This window comes from Sinocyclocheilus grahami, unplaced genomic scaffold (assembly GCF_001515645.1).
Source record: "Sinocyclocheilus grahami isolate Dianchi unplaced genomic scaffold, SAMN03320097.WGS_v1.1 scaffold19.1, whole genome shotgun sequence".
NCBI lineage: Eukaryota > Metazoa > Chordata > Actinopteri > Cypriniformes > Cyprinidae > Sinocyclocheilus > Sinocyclocheilus grahami.
The window spans coordinates 1,209,781-1,234,895 of NW_015505198.1; the positions used below are offsets into that span (position 1 = coordinate 1,209,781).

General features: G+C 34.3%; 1 protein-coding gene across 1 annotated transcript in view; it reads left to right on the plus strand.

Moving 5' to 3' along the window:
* The first annotated feature begins 2,769 nt into the window (after window positions 1–2,769).
* spidr (scaffold protein involved in DNA repair) overlaps window positions 2,770–25,115 on the plus strand; it is a 34,733-nt gene continuing 12,387 nt past the window's right edge. Inside the window, exons 1-6 of the mRNA XM_016238034.1 lie at window positions 2,770–2,879; window positions 7,573–7,783; window positions 9,664–9,875; window positions 19,269–19,427; window positions 23,349–23,436; window positions 24,274–24,405. Of these exons, the coding sequence (XP_016093520.1) occupies window positions 2,770–2,879; window positions 7,573–7,783; window positions 9,664–9,875; window positions 19,269–19,427; window positions 23,349–23,436; window positions 24,274–24,405 (912 nt within the window). The remainder of the gene's footprint in view (window positions 2,880–7,572; window positions 7,784–9,663; window positions 9,876–19,268; window positions 19,428–23,348; window positions 23,437–24,273; window positions 24,406–25,115) is intronic.

The window sequence follows — 25,115 nt, forward strand, 5'->3', positions numbered from 1 at the left end:
TAGGATGTAATTGTCTCGCAGCCAAAGCGACAGGAAACCACAGACACAAACACACTGCAGACACAGTCACACACCTTACGTTTTCATTTTCCATGGTATAACGGATTTCTTTTCAAACAGTGCCCTACTAGGGGTCTTCAGTGTGTGTAGGTATGTTTGTATGTAGGTTTAAAGAAGTTAATGTTTCAGTTGATGGTGGAAATTCAAGATAAAATGTAAAATGATATTAGGAGAAGGAGGTTAAACTTGTGTGATGCACTGCCAGTGCAAAGCGGGGTTGTTGTTGTTGTTATTATTAGGTAAAACTAAATATTCATTACTTGAAATAAAATGAACATTAACTGAAATAAAATACTACAGCTACTGTAATGTTAATAAACAGTTTATTGGCTACTGACCTAATACTGATTTTCAGAGTAATTTAAAAACATTTATATTTTACAAATATTTTATATAATTAGTAGTGCTTGCTTATGCATTTGAACAAATGTTTAACCCTAACTATTACATTTTGCTTGTAATATGGGCATATATAATGCCTCAAACTGTGTGGATTAGGGATTTTCATTTTAACCGGTTAACCGACGGTAAGAATTTTGACCGATTAATACAATCAATTAAACGGTTTAAAAAGTAATTTAATTATACATTTTTTCAGTAATTTATCAAAATATTTAAAACGTTTGCTGCATAGTTAAAATATGCTACGCGTATAAAAAAATGTTTTTTAGGGGGGAAAAAACAAGTCGCGTATAAGTTGCATTTTATTATTTCATTCAGAAATAGACCTAATGCCGACACGAAATGTTGACAAACATTATAATAAACACTGTAAACATAGCTAGTGTTAGTTCCCCTCACTCCACAACAAATCCTTTCAATTAACAGTATTTAGAAAATAATTAAAGAATAAAAAATATAAGAAGCTATAGCAATATAAACGACAAGCCAAAACGAATTAATTTAGGTTCAAACGAAACTGAAACCAACGTTGGGTCTCTAATTCCACACAAAACCAAATGTTTCCGTATTCGCGATGTATTTGAATGGCAAATTATTATTTATTATGTACTTCACTCGTGTTCCAATATCCACGTAAAACTAAATGTTTTACATCACGGCGGTACAGTGCTAACACTTAACCTTAACAGATTTTACTACATAGTTTTTTTTACTACATAGTTTTTTCCATATGTTTGACTTACTGTTTTATTATGATAATATACTGGCTGCATTGTCAAGGTAACAATGCTTAACTGTGCACGCGCATGCGGCGCCGGCATGGAAGACAGTGGAAGAAACTACTCGTTTTAGTCATAAAAATAATCGAAATTGTAAAAGGTTTGCCTTTATTTGTGTACATTCACAATAAAAACAAATCTTTGTGCTTTTGTAAAATAAGCCTAAAGAAAATAGGATGGCGCTTTCTGCCGTCTGTTTTCTTTCCGCGGCACAAAAATGAACTGAAACTCTGCATAGGCTACTTGTTTTTCATATATTTTCTTAATTTATAATTTAAGTAAAAATATGTTTATATATATAGCCTAGCTTTATTATGTTTTTCTCCGCTGGCAGAAGCGCTGCAGGTGCGTGATGTGTTATGATGACCATGTGAATCCTCATGTTCTGTTGTTTGCTGCTTTTTGCGCATGTAAAATGAATCCCCGGGAAACAAATGTTAGTATTTTTGAATGGGTCACAGACACTTATCCTTTCTAATTTAATTAAATTCTAATTTAAAATAATCTTGTCGGTTAACTGTTAAAAATCAGTTAACGAGCGTCGGTTGTCAGTTAGGGAAAATAACCGAAATGAACATCCCATTTGTTGGTGAAACATCTGGTTATCATATTTCATATGCAAATGTCTAAGGCCTCTAAAAATTAAATGGTCAAAATTGAAAAGCTTAAACTTGTTGTACACAATCTACTACATTCCATAGTTTATATTTTTTATTATGCAAAAGACCTTTTAGTATAATTCTAATGTCCATCTGTTTCTGAAGGTAAAGTAAATGTAAAGAATAACTTTTATATTGCCGTTATTATTTCAAGATGAACCCTTACTAGACTGAAGTAACTTAGTTTTACTTGATTATCCATACATTTCCATAATTTTTTTTTAGATAAATGAAAATGTATCAAAAATGATACATCATGCTTTTAAGGAATGTTCCTTTGTCAATCATAATTGTATTGCATTGCATATTATGTTCTGACGACTAATATTTATATGCATTTTATGTCATCAGTCTGCTATACAGTTATAAAGATCTCATTGTTTAAAATTATAAGCTATCAGAATTTCATTCTACTTTTTGGCCATATAAATATCAGCAACTGCACCAATTTGCATATTTTTGCTCAGTTTGGCCTGTTTCCCCCCCTCCCATATCATAATATGTCAGCCATAAAAGCCTGCTGTATCAAAGATGATACTCAACAAAAATGCATTTTTTTTAATAAAAATGTTATTTCACATTATCGTTTCATATCGTTTTTTATATTCTAGCAATATTAAATTTTCTTCGCAATGCAAACAACCAGGTTGTTTACATTTTTTATTTATTTTGTAATAATTCACATAGTTTGTGAAATATTTAAAGATTCCAAATTTTTGGTGTGCAAAACTTAATTTCTAATACTTGCTGGCAATTTTTTTCTTCAATTTCTTCATAATTTCTTCAACTGGAGTCTCGATCACAAAAAGATAACTTCTGCGTCTCGAGCATTGACGCACATCTCCCTATATCTTCTGCAGTAATTTGTGATGACTCACTGTTCGAGCAGTAAGCCGCAGGTTGGCAGGAACAGTCTTGCCGTGTGCAGCCGTGTGTTTTGCACAGAGCAGATAAGCGCGAGAGGCCAGCGGGGCTGGAGGTGAGAGGGACAGACGAGCCAGTCTCCATCTTGCCTCTTCCTGGCAGCTCTGAGCTAATTTCCAGCAAGCCGGGAAAAAACATAGCTGGATCCTTTTTCTTCCCTAGCATTTTTTTTTCTTTTTTTGAGGAGCGTTAGGCAGCAGCTCACAATAACTGTGACAGAGGCCAGAGGGCCGAATAGAAAACACATGCAGCACAGTGTGTTGCTGGCACAGTTTCTCCTCTTGTCTCATTTTCTCACTTTCTTTCTCTCCCCCTGCGGAGTGTTTGCTTTAAGGGCAGGCATAGTTGACCCTGGAAAGTCCAAGAGTTCATTTTACCCTGGAAAGTCCACGGGATTGACTCCAGTTCAGCCCCCTTAGTTTGCAGCACAGAACATGGGCAGCAGATGATAACACTTTACATATCGTCAAATATATTTAAAAACGTGCGGGTAGTTGATAAATGCAGACATGGAATTTTTTTAGTGTCAAAATACATGAGGTGCTTTGAAAAGGTTTTGGTGATTTGCAGTCACTTGTTTGGTTTTTGCAGTTCTTTGAAATAGTCATGCAGTGTGACAGGGTTGAGCAAAATTCCAAAGTTAAGAATTGACTTCCTTTCAGTTCATCAGGTGGAATTTTAATTGGTTCGGCCACTCCCCACAAGAAGTTAAATTGGAATTAAAGATTTAGATATTTAAATATAGTAAAAATTCTAGTTCAAATTATATTTCAAATAGCCTTCTTTAAACTTGCAGACATGGTTTTTCAAACCATCATTCAAAACTAATGCCAAACCTTTGTTTTCCAGTTCAAAATGACACTTATTGAAGTTCACTTCAGATTTAAACTTTCAAATTTAATTCAAATTCAAAAACTGAATGACTGATGAATCTTGAAAGTTTCAAAATTTCCACGAACCACCAATTTGATCTTAGTGCAGATGGTTATGTCTTTTTTGTATATTAGTTCTTAACTTCTTTTACTTCAGGAAACTTAATTGGACATCCCATTGTAAAATTACTTTGGAGACAAAACAAAGTAGCCAAATTGTTTGCGTACAAAAGTGAAATATTTGTAATATACATTTATTAATGGTACCATGAACTGCACATAGGCTGAACAGAAAAAATGAGAGCTTGGGTTTCTAAATATTATTTTTTGGTATCCATCAAATTTGGTTTGTTTCTACCAAGTGATAGACGTATTTGCACCAAAATGCTGTAGTTTGATCGGATGCGTTGCTGTTAACAACGGCTACAAAAGATATGGGAATTATTTTCTTCTCCAAGTTGATAAGCATATTACTTTAAAAATGTTGTTTTGCATTTATAGTCTCAGTTTTTTATTTGAGAACCTCTGACTTAGATTTGCCATACATTAAAGTCTGAGTCAAAAATTAACAGTCATGTAAACTGCTTTGGGTTATGTTCATCATGCTGCCTGTATTGGAGTGTTTCTGATGACCAACTCCCTTGCACATAAACACACACACACACACACACACACACACACACTGTTCCCAGCTTCTTCACGGTTCAGCTATGAAGGAAATACCTGTCATCACTAGGCAGTGATTACACCTGTGCCGCACCCTCACCTGTTTGTGTCAGCTCTGACGTCAGCACACTCTCTTGTGCTTGTTCACAGCCTTCCTGTTCAGATCCACCGGAAATGTATTCACACGTATATCACGATCGTGATGCGATTATGTGTGCACTGAGCTTAACAAATCTCTTCTAAGACTTTATTTCCTGTGCACCTGATCACTAAGACTTTGCTTTGTATTTTTATTTGTATATCATTTCTGATAAAAAGAGTATTTTTTGCATGAACTTAATTATTTTCTTATTAGTAGTAGTATGATTAGTATCTCATTTTTATTATATTATTGTAATTTATTTAAAAAATGGTTTATAATATTAAAATGTTTAATTATTAAATGTGTAATTATAGTTATTATATGATTTTATAATTGTAAATTTTAATTTGAGAAATTTTATAAATTTATTTAATGAATTACAATAAAAATATTTATTAATAATTTATCTACATATTAGAATAATAAAGCCATCAAAACTATGATGCACCTCATGAAGGTGGTTGAAATATTAGATGTTAAAATACAGGAAAGTTTTGATTACCTGCGATGCTTACATTAGTGTTAGTATTTCATAGATTTAATGACTTTATTATTCTAAAATGTAGATCAATTATACAGTCATTTTAAATTATAATGATAAATTATAATATAAATAATTGATTAATTATAATAGTAATTATAATATTATTAGTTATTGCTCACAGTAAAAATGCTTTCTCGTTTCGAGACTTAATGGTCAACAAGAAGATCAGATTTATTTTTTTTTGACCTGTCACTGGATTGTCAAAGACTGGAATTTTCTGTCCTATTCTTCTTGGGTTGACAGCATGTTGAAAAAGCGCTTGTTTGCAGTAGGGCGGAGAGGACCTCCACCTCTCCTGTGTAAACTTGCCTTTGCTGGCTGCCCTGGAGCTGCACACTGTTGGCTGAAGTTCACTAGGTTCAGTGTGATTACTCGTCTCTGCTGGCACTGTTCAACTCTCTCTCAGGGCAGGATGATTTGAATGCTGACGTATGTGCTACGTCTCATGACATGAGCTCCGCAGGCCCCGGCTTGTAGTGGAGTGGAGGCCTCCGTTTATTGAAGACATACTTGTTTGGAACAGATCTGTGACAAATTACCCTACACTCAGTGCCAAGTTTGATCAGGCTATTTGCAACCTACTTCTGAGGCCCTGCGAATGAACAGCGCTTTTAATGTATGTGCTTACCAACGTGCAGATGTTTTCACAGAAATACATATGTCATTTGCAGGCTCTTGTCCCCATGTGCTTCATATCAGTAACTAGTTGTAAACACTTTCCTGTACAAACTGATCATAGCTCTTTTTATGGCTGCATGATTCATCAGAATAAAACAAAATTGCAAAATGGCTTAGTGCGATTTAATTAAATGAATGCATGCATTAGGTTGTTTAAAGTCAAGTGTGGCACTGTTCTCATCCGTCGGTTTTCAGTGTCTCAGAGCGGCTCGGTTCACAGTAAATGCTGCTCCACATGAACTCAATCTCTGCATCTGCTCTGAGTTTTGAGTGTCTTTAACGTGCATTTGGGAATGCAGTGTGACAACTATCTTCCGATGCTTGTAATAAGAAGCACTTATCAACCAAAAAGAAGGGCTTTCTGTCTTCTTTCAGTTTTCTGTCAACATAGAAGTTCAGTAGTTTTTTATTTTTTATTTAATAATAATAAATTATTTTTTATTATTTTAAACACAATGTTATATATATGTGTATATATATAATAAGATTATTATTTTATTAATAAATTATTATTTTACTTAAATATTTTATTCTTTTACAGTAAAATATTACAATAGCAGTAATACATATCTTATTTTGGTTTATTTTGTATTTTTATTAGTAATAATAGTAGTTATATTATTAATAATACATTATTTAAAATATTATAATGTAATAAAATATTTTATTAATAATAATAATAAATTATTTGTATTTTTATGCATTATTATTAGTATTATTTCATTTTATGGTTGTAATGTAAAAAAATATATTATTAAATAATTTTTTTACATTTATTTATTCTTTGTATTTTATTTAGTAATGATAACAATGAATTGTTTTTATTATTTTTCTTTTTAATTTATTATTTTATTTGATTGAATGTAATGTAAAAATAAATTAATGTTTTATTATTATAATTAATATTTTCTTAAATAGTCTATTTTTGAATTTACAGTGAATATTACAATAGTAACATAGTAATTTCTTATTTTGCTTTATTTGGTCATTTTTGGATTATTATTATTATTTTATAGCCATTTTGATATATAATCACAACATTTTGGCAGCCCTACAAACAAGCACAGCAAACCTGGATTTTTTTTTTACACGCAATCACAATTTTTATCAGAAAAACTGCAATTCAGTTCACTCGTGCAGCTCTAGACCCTTGCCAGGTAGGCTTAAACTAGCCTCATTTAGCCGTCGGCATAAAGTCTGGTCCACTTTGCTGCTGTTTTACTTTTATTTATATTTGAAAAGAAAAAAAAGATGAATAGTGCTTCAGAAGGAGCCATGTTTAAATGCCACTCTGTATAGAATCATACCGAATTCACGTCTTTCTTTTGGCAAACAACATCTAACGCTTGTTTTGTGTGTTTGTTCATGCTCTTACTAGGTTACTAAGACACACCAAGGCAGACCATTATCACAAGAGCGCAGCTTGTTTCACAGTCGATCTGTTAGATGCCAAGTACAAAGTAATAGTGTCGACTTGAGTTCAGCGTTTTGATATAAACAAGTTTTCAGACCGCCTGTGAAATGGAAAAGAGCATCTTTGTTGATCAGTCAGTCACTAACAGTTGTTTTCCACCCAGAGAGGGACGGGCTTGAGCGTTCGTGTGTACCTGAGGATATTTTGAGACTCTTTTATGTGTGTGAGAAGTGTGGAGGTGGTTGTGCTCGGCGAGACCGCTGTCAATCTATCAACGTAGACAAAACTCAATGCAGTTGAGTTTTATGAATGTTGCCAAGCTGTCATAAAAACCATCATGTGGCATTTCCAAGAGATTTGATGTTTTCATACTGTAACTGTTTTTCCAAAAACAACACATTATGACCAGCAGACCTCTGTTTGTCTCTCTAGGCAGAATCTGGTTGTGGAGGGTGAACGCTATCCCATAATTCTCAACACCCACTTCAGTCAGAAAGCCTGCGAAGAGACTAAGCCGGATAACGCAGGCGGTCCGAGAGCTGCGGTCGCTGTGGAGAAATGCAGACCTCCGCCGTTAACCTGGAGCCTGTGGTGGTCAGGGACGAGCCAAGTGTCAACCGAGACATCCATTCCCTGTAAACAGGTTCGTCAGCTGTCCTCTCTCATGTGATCACGGGAAGGAAATGGAAATTCCCAGAAGAGCGAGCGAGCGTCTGTTAGATTTCGAATTCGGCCACACATAAAAATGTGTGAAAGTGCTGTTGGAATGGAGACAGCTGCTGTTTCCTGTGTGACACTCATGAGTGCAGATGATTTATGAGGGATGTTTTTAATGCATAAATATTTGCTTTATTGTGAAAGTGAAGCCAAATTTTCCTGTTCGACAAGACCCTGGCGTAACGAATTCTTTTTAAAAGACATTTGAAGAATGAGGCTTTGCACGTTCCCTCTCTTATTGTACTACTCAAAATAAGCAGTGCAGTTTTGTCCATACAGAGTCTGTGTTGGTTGTAAACACATAAAGTGTTAGCCACAGTTTTCAAAATACAGAGTAACTATCATCTGCTACTCTGAGATCTTTTTGAGATCTCTTATCAAAAATGTGAGCATACCAACACAACACTTAAAGGGATACTCCACCTAAAAATTTGTATTTTGTCATAATTTACTTGCCCTTATGTCGTTCCAAAACTGGAACACAAAAGAAGATATTTTAAGATTTTATTTCCTTTTTTAGAATAGAAATCATTGGGCTCCAATGTTGTTTGTTTCCCAACATTTTTCAACTTATTTTATAAACATTTTCATGTTTTGGTGGAGTATCCCTTTAAATGTGCATTATCATATTGTCATTAACAGATACACTGTCACCAATTCATCATTTCTATGATAAATACAGTAATATTGAGAAATATTATTGCAATTTAAAACAGCAGCTTTCTATTTGAATATATTTTAAAATGTAATTTATTCTTGTCATGCAAAGCTGAATTTTCAGCATCATTGCTCCAGTCTTCATTGTCACGTGATCCTTCAGAAAACATTCTAATATGCTGATTTGCTGCTCTTATTATTATCAGTGTTGAAAACAGTTGTGCTGCTTAATATTTTTGTGGAAAGCTTGATTTGTGTGCTTTGATGAATAGAAAGTTCAAATGAACAGCATTTATTTGAAATCTTTTATAACATCATAAATGTCTTTACTGTCACTTTTGATCAATTTAATGCATCCTTGCTGAATAAAAGTATTAATTTTGAACAGTAGTGTAGATGTGTGCTTACAGGGATTTGCAGTGAGAGAGAGAGACCATATATCGTTCATTATCAGTGAGAGTTGCTGATTTGAGGTGACATGGGTGGCACTGACTGTTGTTGCCTAAAAGGGATAGTTCACCCAAAAATGAAAATTCTGTCATCAATTACCCTCGTGTTGTTCCAAACCGGTAAGACCTTCATCTTCGGAACACAAATTAAGATATTTTTGATGAAATCTGAGAGCTTTCTGACCCTGCATAGACAGCAACACAACTACCATGTTCAAGGCCCAGAAAGGTAGTGAGGACATCGTTAAAATAGTCCATGTGGCATCAGTGGTTCAACCTTAATTTTATGAAGCTACAAGAATATTTTTGTGCACAAAGAAAAAAAATAACGACGACTTTTCGGTGTCAGACTTTGACGCACATTTACGACTGTACAACTGATGCCACATGAATTATTTTATTGATGTTCTTACTACATTTCTGGGCCTTGAATGTAGTAGTTGTGTTGCTGTCTATGCAGGGTCAGAAAGCTCTCGGATTTCATCAAAAATATCTTAATTTGTGTTCTGAAGATGAACAAAGGTCTTATAGGTTTGGAACGACATGAGGGTGAGTAATTAATCACAGAATTTTCATTTTTGGGTGAACTATCCCTTTAAGAAATGTTTGGTGCCATTCTGTGCCGATATTACATTGAAGTCATAAAAACAATTTCTACTGGTGTGTTTAGGGGAAAAAAAATAATGTTTCCATTTTTTAGGTCGGTGAGTTGAACAGAAGCGGAGTTCGGAAGTCTCTGCTGGACGCAGTGGAGGATTGTGGGTCGTCGGGCTCTCAGAGCGGTCCTGTTGAGGTGGTCGTTCAGAGGGTCTACTGCATACCCATCACCCAGTCCCTACACAGAACTTCTCTCCAGCACAGAGCGCTTGACAAACCTCCACCAGAATCAGCACCACCGCAACACATCGGCAGGTACTGGACCTCGGTTTCATTTCTCTGGTTTAGATAATACTGTTACTTGGAGAGAAAAATGGAAATGTCTGGTACACTGTTGCAGCTTGCAGATTTTAAGTAAAAAAAAACAAAACATTGTTTTGGTCAAAGGCATATAAAGCAGTATGTATATATTTATGTTCAAAGTTTGAGGATGGTAAGATGGTAACAAGTCTGCATTTATTTGATTAAAAACACAGAAAGAGTGACATTGTGGAATATTATTATAATTTAAAATAACCGTTTTAAAATATTTTAAAATGTAATTTATTTCTGTGATGCAAAGCTGAATTTTCAGCATCATTACTCCAGTCTTCAGTGTCACATGATCCTTCAGATATCACTATAATATGCTGATTTGTTGCTCAGGAAACATTTCTTATTATTATCAATGTTAAACATAATTGTGATGCTTCATATTTTTGCGGAAAATGTTAAAGTTCAAAAGAACAGCATTTAGTTAAGTAGAAACTTTAGTAACATTATAAATGTCTCACTTCTTATAAACCCTCACTTCTGATCAATTTAATGCATCCTTGCTGAATAAAAGTATTAATTAAAAAACAAAAGAATTCAATGCTAGTGCTTATATGCACGCAGAATATTGTTATGGAATTTACTGTTAGGTTTTTAGTCAAAAAGCAAACACAGAAAGCCCTTTTTTCACAATAGATAGTTTCAAAGCAGCTTTAAGGAAAATATTTTCATTTTTGCAGTATTTTTGTTGTTATTTTTATTTTTTGCATTTCTAATCTGCGATTAAAAAAAAGAAGATCTATAACCATTACCAGCTTTATGTAAATAAAAACAACGTGCAGTTTATCAGCGACTCTCCTTATCCAGTAACCAGCCAAACCAGTTTAACAAACCAGATAGGTCCCAAAACCTTCGCTCTAATTTGCTTCTAATAAAATATATGTGAATTGATTGGGAATGTGCTTGAGGACATAATTAAATACAGTAATAGGCATGACATGTCCATATCATATAGAATAAACATCAGTAGATCTAGAATCTGCTTTGTCAGTCTGAGACGACGAATGGTCATCTTTGTATATGTTTTACAAGATTGTGTGTTTGTTCTGCGGTTTAATTAGGCCATTGTCTGTTCTGAACTCCACTGTTAAAGCTCCAAGAGATCAGTCACCTCATGGAGTGATAAATGGTGAGAGAGAGCAACTTTGCTCCATATTCTGTCAATGACTAACCAAACAACCCCTCCCAGTACACAGAGTTCTCTCTCTTTCTCTCTCTATCTTTCTCTGCCTCACGCAGTTCTCTCGGCCATATGGTAAAACTCTACAAACATCTCTAATTGAGCCCAGTGATGTCAGTGATCCATAGCCACATGCTTCTCAGAAAAAAGGAAATAAAGGACAGAAAGTGAGAGTGAGAATGTGCCTTGGAAGAAAAAATTGAAGTTTGGAATACGGCCCTAAATCAAGAGCAGAAATTATATCTGTAGAAAACATGAGTGTTTTTTTAGCATGTTACTATGTAGTTGCTAAGGTGCTACTTGTTACTTACTGTGCTGTTGATAGGTGATTACTTGATGGCCCAAGTTGAAAGAGTTCACTACAGTTTCTGTGATACTCTGTTATCTTCAGTCTTTTTGGTCTATTCCAGGGGTGGCGAACTCCAGTCCTGGAGAGCCGCAGCCCTGCAGAGTTCAGCTCCAACCCTAATTAAAACTCACCTGCCTGTAGCTTCCTAGTAACCCTTCAGACCTTGATTAGCATGTTCAGGTGTGTTTGATTAGGGTTGAAGCAAAACTCTGCAGGGCTGCGGCTCTCCAGGACTGACGTTCGCCAACCCTGATCTATTCTATTATCTACGAGGTGAAATTAGTTGTTTCCTATTTGAATTATTTTTAAATTGAACCCATTGATTTAAATGTAAATGCTGCGTCACTATGACATAGAGGAAAAAGTATAAGGATTAGTGAGAGTTAGTTGAGAACGTTCATCTTTTTCTGCAACAAATGGCCATATTGGCATTCATTGACCATTGAGAATATCAAGCAGGTTTAGCTGTGCTTTCATAAATCAAATTCATTATATTCCTGCTTGATTTCAAAGTGACACGTAGTGGGTGTGCGCAAAATTATATCTATTATTAAAATATATATTTTTGTTAAAAAACAATATTTAGCTGAGTGTGTTTTTGTGCTGCTATTTTGGCTAGTTTAAGCCTGTCATGATATGGCACTAATACCGCCAGTAGGTGGTGACAAGTGCACGTCTTAATGAGTGATTCATTAAATCAGAAATGATTTGTTCAAAATGACCGCAGTAAAAAAAACTGAATTGTGAGATAAAATAGGTAAATGTTATATAGGTTTAAATAGTATTTAATGCTGTAACTGTAGGGCTAATACAATACGTCTGCATATGTGAATATTATGTAAACATATTGGGCCTCATTCATGAAACACGAGCAGAACACATTTTTGTGTAAATCGTTCGTAAAGCTGTTCTGACGTAAATTTTCGGATTCATGAAAGTGTTCGTATTTTCAAAATGTTAGTTGGTACGAAAGAAATTTACACCTGCTACCTACCATGTATAATTGGTGCGTAAAACGTTCTGTGTTCTTTTTGGCAAACTGATGACACTGAATTTTGATGCACTGCCATCATAATATTTTACAAGTTCGTTTGCTCTGTTTTGAGTTGATAAACTGTTTAGCTTTGGGTAAAACGCAGCGCTTGTTACTGTCACTTTTTACCCAGCCGTCCAATCAATGGAGGAGGGGCGGGACAAATACTAGGCTACACCGACCAATCATCCTACTTGTACAACAACTGAACAACAATAGAGCATTTTTATATTCAGTAATATTCTTCAAAATGAGATACTAGTAATGCGTTACTGCCGTGGATATTCCAAATCATAGCAATCAAAGTGTCTCAGCTGGAAAAAGGCTGTGCCACCAAAGCGTCCTCCAGCACCACCAGCTGGTCGTTTTCAGAAGAGCGCCTGACATTTTTCAGCTGGCTAAAAACGCTTTGGTGGACACACGTTATTAAATATTTATTGTTAGGCATATGGCCTATTAGTCTCTTTTGCATTTATGCAATATACTGGAGCCAAACCTGAGAAAGTAGACCAGAATATTCCACTGCGTTCCTGGACACGCAATTTGCGTAGCTGTAATTATAAGTGGGGATTATGGTAATTGTGAATGAGCGTGCACGAGCGCCCTATTTACGAATCATTGGAATTCATTAACGTACGCATGTTTAACTATCAAATCGGAAGTTTACGAAGCGTTTGTGAATCCAGAGGAGAGTTTTCGGAAAGGTCCGTTTTACTCGCAAATTACTCAGAATTTACTTCTATATTTACGACTGTTTCATGAATGAGGCCCATTGTTTAAACCAAATTTATGCTTTAAAAGTAGGGTAATCAGCAGGTTTCATCCATAGTCTGTGCACATCTGCGTTTAGCTTCAAATGGCGTCTTTGACGACAGTATTCTATAAAAATTCTGAATTTGAGGCACAATAGTACATTTTTAATCCTATTCCATGGATTCTCCAACAGTTCTACTCCGGCTTTATGTGGAACTATTTTCGTTGGCGAAACAGAAAAAAAAAGAGAATATTGTGTCTAAAATTACAAATTCACAATCATTCTCACATGCTGATATTCGGGAAAACAGCATTCTAGCTTGTTGTGCTATCACTAAATTATATGATATCTTATAAATATGAAAAACAGAAACCTATACAGGGACATTTTTGCCGTCATAACTTGGATTATATGAGCATTCTAACTACATTCTAATAGACTTCATCACTCAGTGAATGCTTTTTGACTCTCAAGACATGTTTTTGTTAAATTTATTGAGTGACTAAATAATACTACACTAAATAATGTCAGTTTGCACATCATTAAAGCAACAATGACGTAGATGATAGATATTGCACACCCCTAGTGACACGGCTCTTTCTGCACCCTCAAAATGAATCTTATGCATTCCTATCTGTCAGATGTTCCATCTGAGCTTTTTCTGTGTAGGTGCCTTTACAGTCAGAGGTTTGTTATTAAACGGTTCAATGGTGAGCGCAAGACAATCGGAAACCAAATCTGTTTCTCTTTTTACTGCATTGTCAGTGTCAGTGTACTGTGCAGGTTTTAATTACACACATGCTGCATGAATTCAGCAAGATTGAAATCATTTCCACAGGTTAAGCGTCCACGTTCTACTCCCTCACGTGCCCCCTGATCTCTCCACTGCTCTGGGACACGTTGTTTTGTTGTCAAAAAATGCACGTGGTGTTGTGTTGATGAAGGGTGATGGAAAAAGAGTCATTTGACTGTCGGTAACCGGATCTGTGTCAGATGCTACAGCATACCGTAAACACTTGGAGCTCAGGAAGACCAAACACTGTGGTATGGAGTGTGTGTTGACAGGGGGAACCCTGACTGGACCAAAGCTGGTGCTGACAAAGATGGAGCCAACACATACACACGATACATAACATTTTTATCAGACCCCAGCACATGACTAGATGACATTCGCTCATGTGTGCCACTCACTCCCTGTTTTTTTTCTCATAAATTCTCTTTTCTCGTAAAGCAGTCTCATGATCTCTGAGAATGAGATTTTTTTAAGACTCGTCAATCCAAGACCAAGACGATTTATGAGCAAGTATTCAATGTCTTATATGCAGAACCTATTTGAATGATTGATTTGTTTTTGACATTAAAATAAATAATAATAAATTGCAAAGGGAAAAAACACACTTTTATTATGATCGTTGTTGTTCTTATTATTAATAATAAAAACTAAATATTTTTGTTGCTTTTTTCACTATTATTATTTTCATAAAACTATTAATAATAATAATGATAATAGCTGCAAGTTTTACATGGGCAGGTAGCTCTTAGAAAATGTGACAGTATTTCCTTTATTATTATTATTATTGCATATTGTTTTGTTGTTGTCATAATAATAATAATAATAGCTGCAAATTTTACATGGGCAGGTAGCTCTCAGAAAATGTGACAGTATTGTTTCCTTTTGCACTTAAAAAAAAATACTACTTGTTTATTAGCTTAAGTTGTTTTAGAGAAAAATTGACAATAATAATAATGATTATTATATATTATTTTGTTGTCATTATTATTATTATTATTATTAATATCTGCAAGTTTTACATGGGCAGGTCGCTCTCAGAAAGTGTGACAGTATTGTTTCCTTTTGCACTTTTTGAAAATAATACTGCTTGTTTATTTGCTTAAGTTGTTTTAGAATGATTTCAATAATAATAACGATTATTATTATTATATTATTTTGTTAATAATAGTAATAGTACAGGGTAATTTTTTTCTGTTTGTAGTCTAATTCTTATTTTTTATCATGTCAAAAAAAGAAAAGAAAATCAAATATTTTTGCAATCTGAATTGCAAATAGGTTTAATCTTTGTTTTGGGTTGTGTCTAGCTGTTACATAAACAGATGAGTAATTTATGTAAACAGTACATTGTTACTTTTAACACTGTTTTGAATATACAATGGAGTAATGGTGTTGTATTACTATAGTTCAGCTGGTAGCACATGGTGCACATCAGTAAAAGCATCTTTCAGATGCATAAATGCACTTATACATTTAAACATAGTCATGCAAATGTTCAAGATGACACTCTGTGCAGTATCACTTGATTATGCCATCCCATTATTGCTCCCTCATGATTTGATTTGTCTTGGCCAAAGTTTTCAGATGAAGAGAAATAACATTGACTTGTGTGTTTTTTTTTTTCAGAACTATAAATTATCTCCTTCTGCGTATTTTGTTGGCCCAGTTTGAGTCAGATTGGGTCAGCTGACAGTGTTCAGTTCAACTTCTGCACCTCACTTTTTTTATCTAAGCGATTTAGTTGTTGCTAAGGCAACCATCACTATTTCTAGTGATCTATACTTACGTTGAAGAATGGATCTCAGCTATATCGGGTGATGCTCTTTTGCCTTGGACTAGTAACTAACCACCTAAAACTCCCTTACAACACCATATAGCAGCACCTCTGTTTAATTTGAGACTTTTTGAAGAAAATACTCCATGTTTGTTCATTTGCTATACTGAGGAGATGGTTTATATTTTTACTGGTACTTTTCTACTATTCTGTCACCCTAGTTCTCAATCTTTCCCAAACTTATTTCTGAAGCTAAACTGTGAGCTTTAATATATTCATATTTATTTGTTTGTCTGGTGACACCACAGTAAAAAGCTGTTATTTTATTATTATTTATAATTTTATTTTATGTCAGTCATTGTAATATTTAGTTTTATTATATATATATATTATTTCTATTATATTATGTTTTATTTTATTCAGTAACATTTCTAAAGGTTTTTACACTTCATTTTATTTTATTTCAGCTTTACTTTAATTAACAGAAACAATTTCAAGGTTAGGTTTATAGGTTAAGTTTTAGTTAATAACACTAGTAAAATGCACATATTGTTTCTTATTTTGGAGCTGTCTTTGGCTCTGTTTATAAGTGCACTACACTCATGCTTAAAATTGAGATTATAAGCATATGCTTGAAATCCATTTTCCATGTTTATACCCTCCATATGCAGCTTAGATGTTGACAATATTTATTCTTTTCATGTGTGTGCTTCAACAAGACCACCGGTCTCATTACAACCACTTTGCAGTTACGTCCTGCCTTTTTTTTTCATTATGTTTCTTTCTCCTCCTTGAGTTTTTGTGGCCAGTTTCCAGACAATAATTAGCATTTAACTTTGGGCCCAAGAAGATATGTTGTTCCAGTAAAAACTCAGAGCAGTATAAACAGGCTGAAGAAGTTCTCTGTGCTCAGACAGGAGGGGTTGGATGTTTTCTAGAAGATGTGGAACACAATGTGCTTTACGTGTCGGGTTACAGCCCTGTTTATCAAAAGCTCTGCTCCCATTGGCCAGAGCCGTGCCGGAAGGAATCCCGCCCATTGCGCCTCAGCCAATCAGCTGCCAGAGAAGTTTTGGTGCATGTGTGAAGGAAATGGAGGGGGAGTGGTTGTGTGAAATGTGTGTGTGTGTGTGAGTGTTTGGACAAGCTCAATGGATCACAGTTCCTGGAAGCGCCTCCAAGTCGCTGCGAATTCCTGCGAATGCTCACAATAATAGATTCCTGAAAGTGACTAGTGACTGCAGCTGACCAGTGACAGAGACCCGGTGGGGGCATCGGCCCCCCAGTCCCGCTCCGTTGAAGGAAGCGCCTGAAAAGGGGAATAAAGAAGGGGGTTGTTTATGTCAACTTGGCCATACCACAAAATGCTACTGTCCAGTCACCCCTCCTGTTCTCCGGATTCATAGACACACGGGTCTAAACAAGCCTCAGTGTTCACAACCGCACTCACTTAAGCCCCGTGTTCTTTAGCAGCGCTACAACAGGGTAACAACAGCTCAGGTTGAATCCAGATATGCCAGTCATGGTTTATCAAAGGTCATCTCGTATCGCGCCATTGTTAGCTTTTATCGCGTTTACCTGCTTTTTTTATGTTAATGGATAATGACATCACTGTTTCCTACAGAGCTGCTTTATAGAAGAATTAAACTCATTCCATAATTGATGAACTTCACACAGTTATTAAACTGAACTGAATCAACAATGAACTGACGGTTACTGGAAAATTGACTGTTTACTATTGTCCTCTTTTTTTAGAGCTGCTTTACAGCAGAATTGAATTTTGTCCACATCATTGAAACATTATTTTGTCGTTTAACACTGTAAAGCTGCTTTGACACAATCTGTATCTGTATTGTGACTTGACTTGTTAACCAGAAACTTCATTGTTTTATCCTAATCTGGCTCGAGTTGGGGGGGGGTGGACGACAGTATAGATGTTAAATGACTAAATAGCAAAATTGAGATTGCTGTAAAATTTAAACTGATTCATATCCGAGCAGCTTCTTTGAACACTACGGAACATAAATCAAAAGAAATCCAGTGAATCTTGTTTTCTATCAGCTTTGCGTGTGAATCAGCACATCTTCTTGTCACCTTTAGCAAAAGATGAGAGAAATTGATGAGATAAATAAAGAGAAATTAATGGGAATATTGAAACTGATTCATATCTGATAAGAAGTTTGAGAGAATCTTGTTTTCTGTCGACTCTGCATATGAGCACATAATTAAACTTCTGTGATGCCTTTTGCAACAAAAGCTGAGATAATGGACAGAAATCAATAAGAAAATAGGCAGAAAGTAATAAATCCTGACAGTACTATTTTAATGACAAAAGACGGTTTGTGCTGGTGCAAGCTGTTAGTAAATCTGGCCCTTAATAAATTTTTTTTAAATATTTTATTTGTTTTTCCATGCCATGTGACCATTAACTAACATCAGAAAACCGTGAACGAATGAGTGTTGTTGAGTTATTGAAATATTTACATTTAAAAAAGCACTTCAAGTAAATATTTTTGGGTCAAAGGGGTTCGGCTGACAAAAAGTTTGTGAATCTCTGTTCTAAACAGTATACTAAACAGTGTTTGTTATTGGTCTGCACATTAATTGGTTTGAGCTGAATTATTTGCAGAAAATGTGGACAAGAAAAAGAATAAAAGTAGATGATTTCAGGAATATCAATGCAGTTGTGCTTTGCAAGCACTTTTTAAACTAAACAATAGTCTTCAAATCAGTGTGAAGAATGTTCGAATCAACTGTGTTTATTTTCGTATTCTACTATAGATATCTCTACTGTGCAATCAAATCACTGTCTAGCATGTGAAAGTATATTTAAATACCAGCCTGTTTGTTTAGTCCTGTGGTTTACTGGCTCCAAAAAAGTCACCAGTTTCTGTGAACTGACTATCTGTAGAGACTATTAATACCTGTAAAAATATCATTTTGAGTATAGAAACACGGCCATGTGACCGCTGCGAGTCAGTCCATAGATCAAGTTATTATTTAGGCCCTCTCTGGTGCCAAAGTCAACATTTAATCTGCAGACAGTGTCTGTATCTATGTGAGTGTTTGTTGTTGGGATGAAGCTTCCCTCTTCATCAGAGACTCACATTTGCAGGTCTTCATTTTGGGCAGTTTATTTATAAATACAGTTTGTCATAATAATTTCAAATGCCTGCTGGAATTTTAGAAAGGTAGTCACAACTTCAGTCTTTCTTAACCACTCTCTTCCTTGCCATTTTAATTTTAGTTTAGTGTGCTTTATTATTGCCACAATAAAATACTGAACATTTATGTTGCAAAAGTAATGAGTAAAATAAAGTTAAATAACAGTAGTGCAAATGGAGTAAATAAGTAATATTAGATACTGAAACTAAATCAGTAGTGCAAAGCAGTAGGGAAAAATTTACTAAAGGTTGTTTAATGGTTGAAAGTGATTGTTTTCCCTCTCTTTCTCAGGTTGTGTGCTCTAGTTCAGGACAGTTACGGGATGTTCGGTGAGGTTCTTCTGCACTGTGTGTCCACAGAATCAGAGATCCAGCAGAACTCGGAGCAGCTGGAGGGCCATGTGTGTCTCCTCCAGGCCCTGAGAGTCGTCCAGCGTCTCACACGCGACAAGTGAGTCTGATATAATCACATGACACTAAAAACATCCCGCTGATCTGAAAAATATTATTTTAAAGCATCCTTTTATTTTATTTTATTTTTACATGCATCATTTAGCAGATGTTTTTATAAAAAGCTACTTTCAAATTAGGACAATAGCAACAATATATATATATTATATTGCAAAACAACTCAAATGCCTGCTGGATTTATATATTATATTATTCTTTGTCATGTATTTTCATATAAATATTTTTTCAAATTGTTGTTATTAATGTAATTATATAAATGTACATAATATAATTATGAATAGTCATAGTTATTTAAATATTTATGAATATGTTTATATTATGTGTGTGTGATATATATATAATTTATTTACATGATATAAAGTTATGAATTAAGTCATATTTATTTATTATGATTTATAAATTAAACTATAAAGAGTAAATTTGAAATAAAATGTATTTATCCTCCTAAATCCAACTATTTGTTTAGTATTCAAACAGCATATCTTCATATTTTGTCTAGCTGTGCCCTGTTTTCTGCACTATTTGTGAATGATTAGTCAACCTTACTGTACTCCATTGAACTGAAAGTTAATATGGGCTCCTATTTCCACCTGCTCGGGCTCAGATTAGCAGCTCACAGTGTCAGTGTGTTTGCAGCACTCCAGCCTGCTAGATTTACATCTGCGTTGAGTATTAGATTGGCCTCTCGCCACATGCGTCTGCTCACTCAAGCTTGTCTGCTTGGTGGTCACTGCTTTAACATATGTTGTTTAAGTTGAAGGTGGCACGTGATGGGATATTCTGGTGACACGTTTCCACAGATATGAACATGAGCCTTGTACACGAATACCCAAGATGCCTTTCAGCATGCACTGCTTATTTGGGATCAGTGGCCATCTATATGGTGAACAGGGTCTGTGGAGATTAGGGTTAGGGCACTTGAAGAAATTCTGTCATCATTTACTTGCTCTTGCACTTCAAAACTTCATGTTGTGTTTTGAGAGATGCCCATAGAATGAAAGTGAGTGGGGACTGGGACTGTCAGTCTCCAAAAAGACAATAAGAACATATATGTCCTTTAAAGCCATATGATTGCTTTATTTGAAGAAAAAATTTAATTTTAGTAGTTATTTGCTGATAATATTAGAGAAGGGGAAGATTTTCAATAAATAACATCTTAAATTCTAGTCTTTTCTTCACATAAAGTGAGTGAATGATGGTTTTAGAGCACTTGAAATTCAATGCAGAAGTAATTTAGACTGCTTTCATGGTCATTTTATCTTGCTCTTGCACTTCAAAACTTCATGTTGTGTTTTGAGAGATGCCCATAGAATGAAAGTGAGTGGGGACTGGGACTGTCAGTCTCCAAAAAGACAATAAGAACATATATGTCCTTTAAAGCATGATTGCTTTATTTGAAGAAAAATTTTAATTTTAGTAGTTATTTGCTGATAATATTAGAGAAGGGGAAGATTTTCAATAAATAACATCTTAAATTCTAGTCTTTTCTTCACATAAAGCGAGTGAATGATGGTTTTAGAGCACTTGAAATTCAATGCAGAAGTAATTTAGACTGCTTTCATGGTCATTTTATCACACTTTTTGTACTTACAACTTCATTGTATGGAAAAGAGCAGCCTGGACTTTATGACTAATATCTCCTTTTGTCTTCTATGGATGTACCTCATTTGGAACCTGTTATTTTATTATCATTTATATACTATTATAGTTTTTATTCATGTTTATTCAATTAGATTTTATTTTTAGGTTTAATATAATAATTATAGTTAATTTTTAGTCATTTTATACTTTTTGTCAGATCTGTTTTATTAGTTTTTTTTTAATATTACTATTTAGGTTTAATTTATTTTTGTTTTAGTTCACTTTTAGTTTTTATTTATTACCAGTTAGTAAATTTAGTCCATTTAATCCATTAGTTTCATCAAATATTTAAATATTATTTCAGCATTATTTCTATTTGCAAAAATAAATGACAAAATGTTATTTTAATTTGATTCAAAATTAAATTTTTTGTCGAACTACACCTTAAATAGATGATTTAGTGCATGTTTGGCTCAGTTATGTATAGGGAAAGGCTCTGTATCGCACCTTCTTACATTGATCTAGCTCAACTTCTCTTTTTCATCGTGTTTTTTCTAATTCTGAATGCTGTTTCAAGAAAAATCTACTTTTTAATAGTTGTCTAATAAACCTGGCATTGTTGGCTCTTTGAGAAATTGCTTTGTTTCTCTTTTGCAAGTCACTCTGGATAAAAGCATCTGTTAAATGCATACATGTAAAAACAAAATACTCAGGGTGAAAATGTGATTTTTTTTTGGAGTTAATGCTCAGGAATAGACAACTTTCTCCAGAAATGAACAGTATGATTGTCTGTACTGCAAGACATAAGCTATATGGCTTCATTTCAGTCTGATTCTCTCAGTATGTTGAGTGTTTTCAGCGAGGGCTCGTCCCGCTGGACTGGATAGGGCGGTTGAGCGGGTCAAGGGAAGAGGTGAGGATTAAGACAGCTGTGGAACTGGTTGTGAGGGATCAGATCATTCTGCACTGAGGCACACACAGGGTTCAAGAACGCTTTTTAAGCTCCACTAAGAACATTTTATTCTTGCGATCTAGAAATCCATCTATGTAAGGGAGCTTTTAAGAATCCAGAAACTAAATTTGATCTGTAATGAAAACAGATCTTCTTATGATCTCCAAACAGCCATATAGCAACTTGAATACCCTATATATACTATAATAGTTTTTGTCAGTATTTTGAATTAGCTTTTATTTTTATGTTGTTAGTCTCTTTTTAATTTTAGTTTAACATTTGCAGTTTTTATGTGCTTTTGTCATTTTTATTACTTTTTAAAATATTACTATTTAAATGAATCTTTTTAAATAATATTTTTTAGTGTTTCTTTTTACATTTTCAGATTTATTATTTTTTAATTGTAGCTTAAATTGTAGTAATTTTATGCTTTTGCCTTTTTTTTTTTTTTTTTTTTTAAAAAATTTTTTTTTTTTTTTTTTTTTTTTTTTTTTACAAACATTACTATTTATTTTTTATTAATATTTTGAATTACCAGTAGTTATTTTTCTTATTATATTTTCAGCTTTCTTTTTAAATTTAGCTTAATCTTTGGTAATTTTGTTATGTGCTTTTTTATTAGGATGTTTTTTTATTTTTGTATTGTTTAAATTATTATTATAACTATTTAGATTCAATTTATTTTTATTTTTATTTCAGTTTTAGTTTGAGTTTTTATTTCAGTTCATTTCTAAATTTCCTTTAGTTTTTCATCTAAAATGTTTAATGTACCAAAAAGTTAACATTTTTCAGTTACCAAAAAGTTTTTAACAGTTTCAGTTTTCGTTAACGATAATAACCCTGATACCTACTTGCGCAATATCCGTTATAATTGTCATATTGTTGGAGTGTTTATCTGTCAATCTATTAAATCAAACACAGACGGAGCTAATCTCTGTCCTTTTGTCTGTATGTCAGTCAGTCTGAGATGTTTTGTCAGTAGCATAAACTCGAATTTGGAGTGTTAAAATAACATTTGGCCTGCCAAATATTAAATGATCAGCATTTTGAATAGTGATAATTAAATTCTTGGATGTTTTAATGACAGATTATTTACCTGTGTGAGTGTGTGTGTGTGCGAGTGTGTGTGTGTGTGTGTATGTGTGTGAACAAGCCTCAACCTGCTAGTGAAACTGATCTTGTACTTGTCAGCAGACACTATTCAGCTCCAACAGAAGCTCAACTTGGCAGCACGTCAGTCCAACCGAAGCTAATGAGACTGACAGTGTATACGCTCCACCTCCGGCTCCCGCATTTCTGGAAGGACCCCTGAATTTGAACATTCAGAGATTGAAACCTTATTTCTTTTCCTCTCTCTTCTCTTTGCAGATGTTCTCCACTCTTCAGTATGATTGACAGTTTGTGGCCTCCTCCAGTTGATCCAAAATCTCATGACGATCTTCTGCAGTCTCCCAGTGTAGGTTTTCAGATCACATCGTAAATCACAGTCGTGTTTACTTCATATTTATCTCGCATACCTCTTGCTTCTGGAAGATTCCTCCTGGATAGCGGCAGTACAACGTCAAAACAACCGCCGCGCTGCATTCTTAACTAAAGCACATATAAATAAACCTTCAGAGCTTAAAAACACAAAATTACTCATTAGCGGTGGTTGCGAAGACAAACATTACTGCAATTTCTCGTACTAAGAGTTAGTGATTTAAACAAACCCCTGAAGCTGAGTATTAAACTTTGCAATGCGCCTCGTCCCATACCAGACATGAATTTATGCTTCAAATTTTCACCTAACAGGCAACAAATCCCTTAGACTTACACTGAACGAGAGACCTACACATCAGAATGTCATGAATATAAACTGTATCTCCAGTTTTTCGCCATTAAAATCTGCTTGTTTTGTAGATAATGTGTTGCTTGGGACAGATAAGTAATTACATTCATCGTTTATTAGGCCTTTTTTCTGCCTTGGGTTTAAAAAAGCAGCTTTAAAGTAACATTTTCTACTATTCATAGCATTTTAATATCCTTTTGTATCTTGAAAGACGCTACTTTTGAACCTTCAAGTGATGTAAATATATGCAAATCTAGGCAGTCATATGTTAATGAGCTTATGGTGGCTTCTGAATGAGCGTTTTTGCTGTTTTGTTTCTATAAATATTCTAAGTTGACTGGGAAGGGAGCTTTACTTTGGGTGACAGAGATAAATGGTATTAGTCTGTTTCCATAAAATGACCCTTCTGAACTATTTAACGAACTACTTGATTTTTAAATAGTCAGGCCAGTTTTTGCTTTCCAGGATCGAGTCCCACCGCCCTGTTTCTGCTATAGGCTGAGTGTCCAGCTGGGACACATGGTTCCGTTATCTGGACAGACTGAATCTCCACTGTACCGACCACCTGTACTTCAGACGCTAAGAGAGATCCTTCAGGTGCAGCACTCAAAATGACAAAACAAACAGATTGACAGAAACCTCTTTTAGTAGACATGCTTAAACAAATAAATGACAAAATAAAGAAAAACCTGGAAATATCAAAGAACTTTGAGATTTTCTGTAATATATATATATATACAGTATATATATTTATACAACAGTTCGTTCTGGTTCTCAAATCTGATTGGTTGAGAACCGTGAGATATTGTACTGCTGCTGCTGAATATTTTTTTGGAACCTGTGATACTTTTTTTTCAGGATTCTTCGGTGAATAAAAAGTTAAAAAGAAGAGCATTTATTTAAAATAGAAATCTTTTAAAAATATTTGGCAGCACAACTGTTGCCAACATTGATAATTCTAATAATAAATCAGCATATTAGAATGATTTCTGAAGGATCATGTGACACTGAAGACTGGACTAATGATGATGGAAATTCAGCTTTGCATCACAGAAATAAATTATATTTTAAAGGATATTAAAATAGAAACCATTATTTTATATTGTAATAACATTTTGCAAGATTGCTGTTTCTTTTCTGTATTTTTGATCAAGTAAATGCAGCCTTGATGAGCATAAGAGACTTCTTTAAAAAAACATTACAAGTCTTACTGATCCCAAACTTTTGAACTGTAGTGTATATATACTTGAAGATTTTTACGTATATATATATATTTTTTTCTAATTATGCTGAGAACAAAAATAAAT